This window comes from Patiria miniata, unplaced genomic scaffold (genome assembly GCF_015706575.1).
Source record: "Patiria miniata isolate m_02_andy unplaced genomic scaffold, ASM1570657v1 HiC_scaffold_20, whole genome shotgun sequence".
NCBI classification, from domain to species: domain Eukaryota; kingdom Metazoa; phylum Echinodermata; class Asteroidea; order Valvatida; family Asterinidae; genus Patiria; species Patiria miniata.
The window spans coordinates 24,649,110-24,663,710 of NW_024037059.1; the positions used below are offsets into that span (position 1 = coordinate 24,649,110).

Genomic DNA, 14,601 nt, shown 5'->3' on the forward strand with positions numbered 1-14,601 from the left:
GGGACCTCTATGGATGTACAGTGATAGCGGGCTCGCGGAATGATACTTACCAGCCAGGACAGCCCCTGAGTCGAATTCCTTCTGCAGACTGACGAATAAAATGCTGTAATTGTACAACATCCCGTATGTCGCTATTTGCTGCAGAAATGCGCTAACGGCAATGACCCAGCGCCACCACCACACTCGTAGGCGTAGCATTATTATGCGATAGTCTGGTCACACTTACTGTACTCTACTCTACTAGCCTCTTTCAATGAGCTGATTTTTTCCTAGAGAGGTAGATACACCATGGAGGCCTACCAGCCAACAGCCAGTAGAATCTTAAACAGCCAAATTCTGTATAAAAAGCCTTGGTTTGCGACTAGCCTCGTGTAGTAAACAGATTGAATTTGCCATGATGAATAACGTGGTCCTCGGACTCCTAGGCCTACTGATTGATATTTGGCGTAATGGTGCATGGCCCTGAATAGATGTTCGACCACTTGACCTATAACCCATACAAACATTACACAATCTACACTGAATGCATTCCTTATCGCTGAATAACAATGCATGTCCTTTTATATAGTACGGCGATCCATGAGTGCCATCCACTTTAATATTTAGCCCTACTGAGATAATTTATCACGTCATGTTGCATGTATTAAAAGCGACTTAATCACATAAATCATCTCGCCAAGTCGACTTACGGAAATCGAGATGGCAACTTGCCGAGATATGTAGCATATTAGACAAGATTACTTGGTAAATATTTTTGTAATATTTTTCTTCCTCCATGGTCAATGTAGCTTATTAACAATGCATGCAGATCACGATAGCCATGTGTAGTCCCACACGATCGGAATCCACCGTACACCAAAAGATACCAATGTTTGAGGTATTGTGCGGCTAGTAGTCCGTGTTTTAGCTTCTACACTGACCTTATTAGCCATGTGGTTGCAAATACTTTAATCTGAATGGAACAACATGCACATAGACATGTGGATGTTCGCGGGCAAAATTTATATTTGAAAATCAATTTCTGCCGTTTGGAAGACCGTATCTTCATGCAACTTTCAGGGTTTGTTTCCCTGATAATGATCCAACTATGTGCTAAAAAAAGTTTTGATAAGTTCAGAACTTTTCATTGAATTCGAAAAAATAGGTCTGGTTACGTGCATGTGTAACCGGGGAGAGTGGGATTTATTAGTTTTAAAATGTGGCACTCTCCTTACAACCGAGTGGTTCCACTAAAAAATGATTTGGGTAGAGCGAAGTTTTCTGTTGTCTCAATAATATCAAATGTTTTATTTACAGCACAAATATGAGACAATATATATATACAAATGATTAGGTATTTACAAAAGATTTACAGTATATATATGAACTTTGGGTATATCAAACGAACTTTTTGGGTCTATAAAAACGACAGTCAAAAAGGGAAAATAGGCTAATGAAGTTGCTCCAAGGATAGTATCACTTGGGATGGTCTACGTTCATGCCTTCTCCGTGTCCGATGTTAAAATCGAAGATCAGCAGTTAAAATAGATGAAAATATTGTACTGCTATCACAAGTATCAGGGAGCCTCACTCAAAATGTGCAGATATAAGTGGAGAGTGTAAGAGCTCGCAAAATGATGGTCTGAACGCAACAATTAAGGTGGATCGAAATCAAAGTTATTTCGCAGCTAGCCTTACAAGAAAACTAACCGAAACGCCCGGAATGTCAGCTATTTTTCTTAAACAAAGCGCGGTGGAATGCAAAACTCGCCTGCTCGCTACGCCCATTGCATAGTTTAGCAAAATTCTAGGCGGCGCGAGCTGTGCAAAAAAAAGTTTAGTTGGCCGCGAGAGGGCGCTAGGCAAAAAGCATGATCGCAATGGCTGCTCACATGTCATGCGTGTGAAATAACACAACCACGAAATTACAAAAGTTATGATATGAATGCTGGAGTAAGGAACCTGTCGGGTAAAAGTAAGTACTGAAACCCGACCTGGTTACACATGTTTAAAAGTTGTAACACTGGTGTTTGCAATATCTGTCAATCTGTGCAGGCCTCACGAATATTAATAAGGTTCCTATCAATTATGGTGTGCAGTAAAAATTGGCAGTATCGCCTCCTTCACCAGGCATTCAACTTTTCCTCGGATCAGCTGATTTCCTCTTTTTGTACTTCCCATGTGTGCCATTGAAAATAGAAAAACACGGTACAAAGTCTTGGAAAGATTTGAATTTCCTCTTTTTTTGTGACTTCCCAGTTGCATGCTGACTTCACGAGTTATTAATTAATAAATATCACCCTTATTGCCAGCTTCCATTGGTCGATACCGAGACCCACGCGAAGTCACGCCCAGTCACGCTAATGAATATGCTAATACATGCGCTTCGTCAGCATTTTGTCGCCCCAAAATCGGCCAACCTAAAAACCATGCACGTGAGTTTGGTCGGCAAAAAATCCTCGTCGAAATTTTTTTTGGAGATAGTTCAGGGTGTAGCACAAGCGTTTGCAACAAGATTACGCTGAAATTCAGAATATACTTACATGATATTTGTTCAACTACTCGTGAAATATTCTTAGAAATTGAGATAAATACATAGATTTGGGGTCGTTTTCGAACGATTTCTTCCCGACTTTAAGGTCAGCTTTACCAGTAACCAGTATTGACGTTTCGCCATCGATGACGGCGATTTTTTTTCACTTACATGAATTTCTTCTTCCGTTATAATTTAACATTTCAATCACACTGAGCATATTTTCTGAGAAACACAACGTTCAAAAAGGCCATGTTTTTTGGGTGCATGAATTTAACTGCTCTGTTTTAGTGTCCAAGTACGTAATCAGGTAAAATTTGTTGAACAACGGCGACACTAAGGCCTTCGCGCGGCTTATAATAATTGACCTAAGTACCGTTCTCTTAAGCACAGAATGCACGGAATAAACGTTCTTAAGTTGTGGATCGTGCATTATAATCAGGTTAATTAGTCTTTAGTGAGGGTTTTGCTCTTGTGCTCAAAATTCTAATTCAAGGCAAAAACTAGCGCTAGTAGGTAATTCTTAAGCATGAAATGCACGGGATTCATCATCCTAAAGTTATTGATTATAATGAATCGAATATGACCGTAAGTTGTTCGCGTTGGAACCGGTGCGTGTGCGCAATATATTCTAATTTAAAGTCAATTTTGGGGGTACGAGGTGGCGCCCCCTCCCAAACGCACGGGATGAAGACGGTTCTAAAGGTCAGACAACGGCCCCCACCCTACTCACTGCCACCATCAAACCTTGTCTTGTCTTGGTGTACGGTGGATTCCGATCGTGTGGGACTATTATGTACTACAAAACAGTTGACGGAGTGATTTCTTTTTTGTTTAGTCTAGTGACTTACAGATCTGGGAAAATAGTAAAAAAAAAACTTTTGGAGAATTTTGACTCAAACACACACAAAAACACTTTGACGATATTTGCATTAGTGGAAGCTGCATTGTGATATGATGACCTTTGGATATCTGGCTGGAGTGACCTGATAGCAGAGTACCGAATGCAGTGTTTGCATGTACCTAGGTCTAGTGGTCCAACGCATTTGGAGCACGTCCGTTCAGAGCCACCATTACGCCAAATATCAATCAGTTGGCCATAGGAGTCCGAGGACCACATTATATATCATGGCAAATTCAATTTGTTTACTTAACACTAGGCTGTCGCATACTTTGCCAACAGCCAAGGCTTTTTATACAGAATTTTATGGTTTGGCTGTTTAAGATTCTACTGGCTGGTTTCAGAGTTGTAACGAGTCACTGATTTTTGTGACTCGAGTCGAGTCGAGTCATTTTAAAGAAGTGACTCGAGTCGAGTCGAGTCATTTTAAAGAAGTGACTCGAGTCGAGTCGAGTTATTAGGTCGAAAGGTCGAGTCGAGTCGAGTCGAGTCGAGTCAAATATTTAGCTCGAGTCAATTCGAGTCACGAATATTTGAACACAATATACCAAAATTTATAAAAGGAGGCCATAAGTTTAGCCAGCGTTCGAATCCAAGAGCTTTATAAGAAATCGCCTAAAGCCAATGATGAAACAGCGAAAATCTATTATAAGATGGAATTTTGCGTCGGGTGATATAAATCAAATTAGGTTTCCCTTCTTGCGTTTATACGTCGGTGAAGGGCAAACTAATTGATTTATATCACCCCGACGCAAAATGCCATCTTACAATAGTTTATGCGGTACCCGCTGCTATGTACATCAGATTCGAACCAGCCAACCGATCCCGTTAGCTCGGTCGAGTGGTAAGACATCTGCACTAGAAAGCAGGAGGTCGTGGGTTTGAGTCCCACCCGAGTGATTTTTTCCAACTTTCACTCGGGAGTAACACACTGAGTAAACAATGTTTATACGTCGATGAAGGGCAAAGCTAATTTGATGAAGCGAAAAATCTGGTTCCTGGATAGTATTTTGTGCGTTTTAGAACCATGAGGTGGAGTCTGTGACACGTTGTATATTTATACATGACTAATTCGCAAAGCGAAGTGAGCATACATTTTGCACCGTAAGTCATTGCAAATACTTTTCGCAATGTTGTGCTTTTATTTTTGGGACTCGAGTCTTCTAAGCCTTCGTTCGAGTCGAGTCGAGTCTTCTGACGAAGGACTCGAGTCGAGTCGAGTCGAGTCATTTGCTCGCAGTGACTCGAGTCGAGTCGAGTCATTTACCCTTAGGGACTCGAGTCGAGTCGAGTCACCAAAAATTGTGACTCGAGTCGGACTCGAGTCGAGTCATTGACTTGAGTCATTACAACTCTGGCTGGTTTGGCTGGTAGGCCTCCATGGTGTATCTACCTCTCTAGAAAAAAAATCAGCTCATTGAAAGAGGCTTACTAGTACAGTAAGTGTGACCAGACTATTGCATAATGATGCTACGCCTACGAGTGTGGTGGCGGCGCTGGCTCATTGCCGTTAGCGCATTTCTGCAGCACATGGCGACATACGGGATGTTGTACAGTTACAGCATTTTATTCGTTAGTCTGCAGAAGGAATTCGACTCCGGGGCTGTCCTGGCTGGTTAGTATCATAATAATAAAATAATAATAATGGAGTCTTATATAGCGCACGTATCTCAAGGCGCTGGAAATTATGTCAATTATTCAAGAAAGGTAAATAAAGTTTATGAGAAATATGAGACCCATTATGTAGCACCTTATAATGGATATCATTCCGAGCTCGCTATCACTGTACATCCACGAAGGCCCCCTTCAATATGGCCAAGGTATTATGCCATCCATTGCAGGGGTGGATCCAGGATTTTCCAAAAGGGGGACGTGAAATGTAACATGCAGCAAATTTGTGAAGGCAAGTTGTGGCGCCTACGCCGAAGGCCATAGCAAAGGAGGGGGCATAATGTGATTTATAGTAATGCGAACTTCATTACTTTGCGCGAAGCCCTAATTACATGAATTTTACGGCCTGAGAGTCTTCCTAAAAAGTACAAAGTTCCTAAAGAGTACAAACAAAAGAGGAACAACAGGACGTCCACGATCGACGGTGGTTTCCGTGTGTGTATGTGGGGGTGTGCGTGTGTATGTGGGGGGGGGGGGGGGGGGCATGTCCCCCGGTCCCCCACCGATTGACGCCCATCCCGAAGGCGTTCCCGTCATGATAGAGGGTTCGGGTGCATGTTAATTCCTGTAATCTACAGCATATTTTACAGCAAAGGTCTTCTCTCGCTCGTCAATGCCTTCTTGTCTCGTCGCGCGCTGTCGCGTCGCAGTTCTTGGTCCCGTCGCTTTTTAATTTGATGAAAAGTATGACGGACCCAGAATAATAATAATGTGCAACTAATCCTAGCAGACGACTGTCCTACGTAATCTCCCCTATTAATTTTGTCTCTCCCTGTGTTTTCTTCTCTTTTTGAGTCTCCCTCTCTATATCTTGCTTTATTTTGCCATCTTCCCCACACTAAAAAAAAAATCATATTTTTATTTCGTAATCCTGGTTAGGATCACGAAATAAAAACATGAATCATCTTTTTTTCTTCTTAATCCTCAGGAGGATTTAAAAACCATGAATTTATTAAAAACATGTGCGGTACACTTTCTTTCAAAAACGGCGTTTCAGTAGAAATCTCAAAATACTGCATTTGAGATATTTCCCAAAATGGAGCCCATTTAAGCTGCTAATTAGAGATGAAGACCTCATTAAAACAAGCCTATACTGAAATGAAGTGTGGGGAAGATGGCAATTATGAAATAAACATATTAATTTAGAAAAGCAATGTGCAGCCTACTTTTTTATCAGAGGCAATCGCGCTGAACACAAAGTAATCGGCTTCGAAAAAACCTTCGAAATGGCTCCTCCTGAAACGACAGGCGCGGATCGCGTAATTTTTATTCCTAGGAGGGTTAGGGGCAATGTCATGAATAATTCATGTTATCCATGAGAACGTACAATGACATCAACAGCACTGTTGTTAGTTACTCAACTAGTTACAATACATTAAAGCATTTTAAAGAACGGTTGTCGTTGAGCTACCACACAGTAGCCTAGTGGATAGCGAGATGAGCTATGGATACAAAGATCCCTGGTTCGAGTCCACGTCGTCGCTGCTCATTTTTCTTCTCCAAATTTATCACTGAGATAATTTTAAATTAAGGGGAAAATAGAACGAGAACCTAAGTCTTGCAACGATTCAAAGGAAAAACTGAATTATTCATGACATTGCCCCTAACCCTCCTAGGAAAAAAAATTACGCGCGCGGATCCAGAGAGAGGGGGGGGGGGGGGGGGGTTCAACCCCCCGGCGCAGCTCTGACACCAAAAACAATTTATGTTCAACACGTCTTTTATCCAGCTTATCATGCTTGAACACCTTTGGATTGTAACTCATGACTGGTTCGAACGCCACTAGGTTTGGTGGGCAATGATTTATAGAACTTACAGAGGTGGTCGCCACAAAAAGTGGAATATCAGGACGCTTGTCCCCTGTTCTTTGTCTAAACCTCTCCGAAGATCTGAATGTGGTGTTCGGGAACAGTAACCTGGTGCAGATCTCCATGACTGGAAATCTCAAATCTCCCTCGCGACTGCGTTTTGCTTTGTGGAATGTACGCTCTATCAAAGCCAAATCAAAGTCTGCTGCTCTTTGTGACTTCGTCATACATCACAACTTAGATGTTCTTGCGATTACGGAAACGTGGCTGACGGGCAATGACCGTGACGATCGTATTATTGCTGACCTCAAGCGGCATTTGCCCAACTTTGGTTTGCATCACGTACGTACCTCGACTAAACGGTCGAGCAGGCGGAGTGGCTATCCTGGTACGACTTGGTGTTCAAACTCAATGAAACACCGAGCTTCACGTCATATGAGTGCATGGATGTACAGCTTACAACATCCTCAACTTCACTACGTCTGTGTGTCATCTACAGACCCCCGCCCAGTAGGAAGAACAAGTTCACACCAATGATGTTTTTGAATGAATGGAGTGCTCATCTCGATGCGGTTGCTATAGATCAATCACGCTTGCTGCTGACAGGTGATTTCAATATTCATGTTGATCGGAAGGATGACCATTTTGCCGTAGCTTTCAGGCACCTTCTGGAGACTCATGATTTAGTGCAGCATGTCGGTGTCCCTACCCATGTCAATGGCCACACCCTCGCAAGGACAACAGCCTGATCCACTCACTATCTACCTGTGACGACCTTCCATCTAATCACCGAGCCGTAAACGCCCTGCTTGATATGTCCCACCCTTAACCAACTACGAAACAAATCAAATGCCATAACATAAACAACACAGATATGGATAGTGTACGACATGACATCAACGATTCATTCCTCCTTCGGCAGCCAGCCGATGGAGTCGATAATCGTGTCAACCAGTACAGGAGCGTTCTTCGAGACATATTAATTGATGATCATGCTCCCCTTGTAAACCGGAACATCGTCCTACGCCCCCATGCCCCATGGTAAACTGAGTCTATTCATGCTGCAAAACGAGAAAAACGCCGAAGAGGGCGCCTTTTTACGCATTCAGGGCTTACCGTTCATAAGCAGTACTACCAGGAACAGTGTGATCTCTAAAACAGTGTGATCTCTAAAACGCTCAGCAATGCCAAATCTTCTTATCATTAACTGGAAATCAAACAGGCTGACCAACATGATCTTTTTCGTGTTGTGAACAAGCTGACGAAACCGAGTCTGGACCCTGTGCTACCTGATCATAGTGATCCAGGCGACTTAGCTGATCGCTATATGGACTTTTATCAGCAGAAGCTGAGTGACCTGGGTGATCAGCTCGTCAGCTTGCCTGATATTGACAAATCAAGATGCGCCAAGCCAAATTGGCAAAAGTAGTGGTCTAGATAACATCCCTGTAGAGGTGCTGAAGAAATGCTACATAGATGACATCACTCTCAAAATGTGTAACCTCGCCCTCATGAAGAATGAAAAAGCTAGAGCAGTGGTCGATGTCAAACATGGTTCCGGTTTGTCCGGTTCCAAAATCAGGCGACCTCTCAAATACTGATAACTATCGAGGAATCAGCCGCACTTGTGTCATTGCTAAACTCTACAATCGCATGATTCTGAACAGGTTAAGAAGTGCCATAGACCCAAAACTCCGTATGGATCAAAATGGCTTCAGGGAAAGGAGGTCCACTGCAGTTCAGTATACTAGCTTTAGGATCATTGAAGAGGCGAAGAAGAACCGTCTCCCTGCCATCGAGGCAAAATGATGGGAATCCTTAAGGCCTATGATGTTTACCGAGGTAAATCTGTCCCATTTCAGGTAAATATGCCAACCCCCCCAACCCCCGTTCAACGTTGTGTCCCCCTGGTATTTGTTCCCGGGCAGCGATATTTTTTCCGTACACAAACATTCGTTATGGGCGTATTTCGAAGTATGTTGAGTTGCAAGTCAGGTTCTCGGACTTTATTTTCTCTTGAAAAAAAAAATCCTCCAAACCACATATTGGTAAAAGAAAAAAAGAAGTAAAGAAGAAGAAATTAAAAAAAAACATCCAATGGGAATCGAACTCACACCATCGGATTTGTAATCCGATGTAGTATCCATGACACTACAGCAGTGACTCGATCGATGTGGTAGTTTTAAACATTATGCTATTGCATAATATTTATGCCCATGTTCATCCAAGTAAATAGGTCAAAAACCGTCCGCCGAGCTCATGAATAAAAAAAAAATACGAGAGCCATGGAATTGTGGGATTGAAGACATATACCACTGCACTGCATCCCTGGCCTGGCCATGTGACTTCCAATTCGGAGTATTGTGGAACCGGAGATTTACTTGGCCTTGTCTAGAAATTGTGTGCAGCGCCCTCAGTAGCCCGAGTCTTGAGTGGCTAGTCGGGTTCTGATGTAAGGTAAATATAATGTGTTAACTTAAGTGAGTAGAGTCTGGGGATCGATCTCACCTTTTCTTGGCGGGTTCGTCGAAAGGATTTCAGGATTTGACGAATCGTGTATTTCTACGTCCTGGCAAAATGCTCCGTTGAATTTGATTCATTTGGGAGGTAATAATTATAGAACAATATGCTGTTGGACAAACGGAGACTTCTCTATAAAACACGGTAATCCTTACCTTTAGGACCCCGTTCCTATATAACTTAACATAACAACTAGAGGTTCGCGTTTTTACAAACGCAGACGGCAGAGTGGTCGGGTAGACAGTCTAGGCCAAGGCCTATTTCATTAGACATTGTCCAGTTAAGTTATGAATATGTTTATGTCAGAAAAAAAGGCTATAACATTTTCAGTACCAATTATTTTGTACAAAAAGAATGCGTCTTTTAGGGTATGATAAATTTCAGTAAACATTTAGGTACACGTACAAGTTTATTTCCGGTTTGATGATGTCATCAGTAATAAAAGGGAACTTGTTTAATAATATCATTAAGTAAAAATAAGATAGTGGATATTTTGCCGAAGGTAATGACGGCAAACTAACGTTTACTAAAGGTTTGCCGGCGGCAATCCATATCAACAGAGGGCGCTGTACTCTTTAAGATAGGGCTGAATTATGTATTAAATTCCCGGTAATCCTTACCTTTAGGACCCCTTTCCTATATAAGGTTAAAGACTCACCAAAACAGCTGACTAAATGACACTCAAAAGTGACATTCTGATATTTCTTGGCACATTTGAACATTTGGCAATGACACCTCTTAAATATCAGCAGGTTTAATTTTGTAGAAAGAGGATAGGGCTTCGATTTATGCGGGGTAAAAGACGACGATGACAAACAGAAAATATATTAAAAAAGCAAGATGGCGAACTGCAAAAAAAGGTAGAATTTAGTCACATTTTCTTTGAAAGTGCTTTCAAAATTACAACTAACATGAGTTTGAAGAAAAAAAGACTGCTTTAGCCTGCAAAAGTCACTTTGGTACTGGACAGTCATCTGCAAAAGTCAGTTTTGAACAGAACTCGTACAAATAGAGGTGTCCTAGAAGTAAGGATTACCAAATTCCCACCAAAAGTTGTGTAGCACGTTTGGCGTAGTGGTTAAGCAAAAGCTCTAGTGAGCGGGATGACTCGAGTTCGATCCCGATCCCCGCCACATTTTAAAGTTTTTTTTTCCCATCCCCAAATAAATAAGAACATTCTTTTTTTATTATTTTAACATGTCTCAAACATTTTATTGCAGAGTATTACATTTTCTTTTTCAGATTTGTGGCTCTGGAGGATTTTTTTTAAAGGGAAATAAAGTCCGAAATTATAAAATGGTCTGAATCCCATCTTGTGCATACGAGGTTACAACGATAATATTGGCATGAAGCCAGACTAAAATTTGTCACCGGAAAATGTTTAAGTACAAAAAAACAGTAACGGCGCATGTTCAGTGCATATCCGGCAAACTAACGTTTACTAAAGGTTTGCCGTCTCCGGCAAAATATCCACTGCCTAAAAATAACGCATGGAAATTAAGTGTATGTAATAATAACACCCAACTTCCGGTTTGATGACGTCACAGTATTTGGAAGCAAAAGGTCAATATTAAGTGTAACAGATGTAATTTTTTTGGGCAAAAAAACAAAGTCACGAGACAGGGATCATATGTTTATGATGGATTTAAATTAAAAATAAAATGATCATTGTTGAAATTTCCTGGAGTAATTGCAGAATACCCCGCCACGCGAAAATTACCCCCTAAAAATAAATGGCTACGCAGTCGGAAAATGTTGCAGAAATGTCCAAAGTACATGTAGATGTCGGGAAGTGGATACGCGGATACAATATACGGGGTGGATTTCAGCGCTGGAGGGTCTAAAGAGGGCGCTATTTCCCTGTATTATTTATGAGAACGAAGCATCCATATATCCATGTTGGAAAATAACGAAGGCAGAGACAACGTGATTTGAATGGGGGGCAGGGGAAAAACGTCCAAGTCCAAAGTAGGTGCCGGGAAGTGGATACGCGGATACGGGGTGGCACACGCGTGTGGTTTTGGTTGAGCATCCAAGCGTGACTCCGTATCCGCGTATCCGGATACGAGGTGGGATAGGTGAGTGGCGGGGTATTCTGCAATTGTGCAGAATTTCCCTACAGAAGCTTCCGGTTGATGAAGTCATGATTATGAAACCTTGCAAATTCAGTTGTGGTTGCTCATGGGATATACATGTAGCCTATTGGGGCAATTTCATAAAAATTGGATTGAGGGTTTTGACATTTTGAGAGATTAAACTATTGTGATGTGCCGCTAGAGGGCGCCCTTTCGTGGGATGACGTCAAAATTATGTTTTTGCGATTGGCATTCCTCACTCAACACTTCCATAATGTATTTGTCTGTAGTAAAATGCTTCCGTTTTAGAGTAAGATTCAATTTCTATTGCACTTCTGGTAATACCGGAAGTAAAGGTCAAGCTGTTTTGTGCCTGGGAATAAGAAATGTTGCCCAAGGCACCGTCTACAACCTCACGAAAAAAATGAACACGATACTCTATTTAGTTCAAGAGATATAGGCCAAACTATTTTGTCAAATTGTGCCATCAAATCGCTTGTAATTTGATACCTGATGACGTCATGATGACGTAACAACTTTTTTAGCATCTTCGTAATATGGTACAAGTTCACACTAGGTTTTATGATCACACCGTAAACCGTTCTGAAGAAATTGTGCTTTGTTTTGATTTCAGGCTAATGTCTTCATTTTGAATTCACCTAACTTTAACCTTCCAGTAGAACCGGAAGTAAAGGTCAAGCGAGTTCACGTACACGACAAAAAATGTTTAATGGTCTATCTGATTACAAGGTTGGAACATAATTGATCATTTTCTTCAAGAGTTATAGGTGTAAGAAGATTGTCATTTTTTTAACGAAAATCGCTTGTAATTTGACACCCGATGACGTCATAATGACGTCAGAGTAATATGCACCACTTAGGATGAGGATCGATATATATTGAAAGTAATGAGTTCCTATCATAAACCGTTTAGGAGAAAACCCGCGGAAAAAAAGAAAAGAAAAACCTGCGGAAACAAAGAAAGAAAGAAAGATTAATCGTAACAAATCCAAAGAGTGGTCGGGTTGTGCCCGACAACTCAATAACATACCAAAACAGCTGACTAAATGGCGATCGTGAACTTTCGGTGAAGTGTAGTCCGAGTAACTAGGACTCTACGGATCATTTTTTTAACATGTGGACGTGGTCGGGCGATAGTAGAGTCAGAAATCGATGGCCCTATTGCGGTTACTAATAATTTTTGTTGGGACCATTTTCACTCGTACCCCCAATCAAAATCATCAGATTTCACCCCCAAAACAGTCTTCAAACTGCCTTATGCGCCCATGTTTGGCCTGTAGGCTTCAGTAGGAAGTGAAAATACAAACATGACGGTGGTGTAGTCCGAGTAACTAGGACTCTACGAATCACCTTTTTTGACATTTAGGCCTAGACATGGTCGGGCGATAGTAGAGTCCTACACAAATTTAGGTATATAGCCTTATTGCGTTACTAATAACTTTTTTTGACCATTTTCACTCGTACCCCCAATCAAAACCTTCAGATTTCACACCCAAAACAGTCTTCAACTTGCCTTATGTGACCCTGTAGTGTAGGCTTCATTGGGAATTGGAAATACAGTCGTTTTCCTATTTACGAATTATTCCTAGTTCGGATAGCTTCAAATAAAAACCTACCTTTTTTGAATAAGTCTCAAATAATTTTTTTTCTTCGGACGATGTGCATTTTGAAAAGGAAAATGAATTGTAAGCGCCTTGATACACAAAGATTTTCCCATAAAATCTTTAGAAGAGGAATTTTGGCCAGATTTCCGACTCGCACCTCAACATGTTTGGACGGTTTGTAGAAAATCGCAGAAGCTGCGTATCGACGATAAATTTCCCCCTCGGTATATCACTTGTACTGTGTGATTTCGAATATTTTGTTCATACAATACAGTCGTATAAACTCTTCCATTGAATGCTTGTTGAATCAAAAAAAAGTTGTAAAGTCTCTAAGTTGTGAAAATTCGCCAATGAATGACCGTATGCTTTTGCCTAGTTCCGGATAGCGCGTGCACTTATGACCCAACTACATGCGCGTTAATCGATTTAATTTTCATTTAAAGCGGAAAACACGTCATTTTTGTGACCGCCTTCAACCCCCAACTTCATGGTCATTCAAACAAATGGCAATCGTGTTCTGGGCCACAAAACATCAAAGCTCTGAAAAACTCATCAAAACTCACTTTTTTATGTACAATATGTAAGAAAATCTTACAGTGACATAAGTTTGATAACATTTCACGCAAGTTTGGAAAGTTTGGGGGCGAAAAACTGAAAGGTGAGTGTTCTGTAGTGATTTAAACTTTGGTAATTTTACGTGTGAAATGTCAATATCAGTAGCTGCGATAGCTACATTGTAACTTTGGGTGACAATCATCACCCGCCGTTCGTGGGTGATGAATGGCCCGAGAGCCATTCATCACCCACGAACGGCGCGCTACCGAGTGTATTAACCTTCTTAACACCCTTCAAGAATTCCTCATTATTGCTTGAACAAAGGCCTTTGTACATCTTCATTGTTGAATTTGTTAAAATGGAAAATCAAATTTGTTTATTTATGAGAAAAGAACAATGAGGTCACAGCATTGTTATTCTTTAGCAAATGTTATTTAAAGCATTTAAAAGAACGGCAGTTGTCAAGCTGCCACAGTAGCCTGTGCCTAATGCATTAACGAGATGAGCTATGGATGCAATGGTCCCTGGTTCGAATCCTGACCATTTTACCAGCGACAATTTTTTTTAATTGAGGGAGAAAAGGAGAACAAAAACATACGTGTCTTGCTGTGATTCTGTGAAATTACTGAATTATACAGAAGTGGCTGCGCGGCGCGCCGTGCTCCATTCGTACAAAATAATGGCAAGAAAAAACAATAGTGTGACATCACAGGAGGGTGTTAAGGAGAGAGATTACGTAGTACATTGCAGATGAATGAACAATTATTTCTTGTCTGTTTTCAGGAGTCACAATGTAGAAGGCATGACACAAGTGGGCCAAGATGAGTGAACCATTATTTAACAGTGCTGTGACAGTGTGTATCAAGTGCACTGGGCATGATGACAGGTATCATGTAACTAACATTGTTCTTAAAGAGGTTGTGGAATGCTCGAA

The 14,601-nt window shown here is 41.2% G+C and overlaps 1 protein-coding gene across 2 annotated transcripts in view; it reads left to right on the forward strand.

Annotated features, from left to right (window-relative positions):
* The first annotated feature begins 9,366 nt into the window (after positions 1 to 9,366).
* The window catches only part of LOC119728288 (spindle assembly abnormal protein 6 homolog), a 38,762-nt gene continuing 33,527 nt past the window's right edge, over positions 9,367 to 14,601 (forward strand). Inside the window, exons 1-2 of one of the 2 annotated variants that reach the window (XM_038200474.1) lie at positions 9,367 to 9,499; positions 14,451 to 14,553. In XM_038200474.1, coding sequence (XP_038056402.1) covers positions 14,489 to 14,553 — 65 coding nt within the window. In that variant the 5' untranslated portion in view covers positions 9,367 to 9,499; positions 14,451 to 14,488. Of the gene's footprint in view, positions 9,557 to 14,450; positions 14,554 to 14,601 lie in introns of both variants that reach the window. The other variant, XM_038200473.1, reaches the window with a different exon arrangement.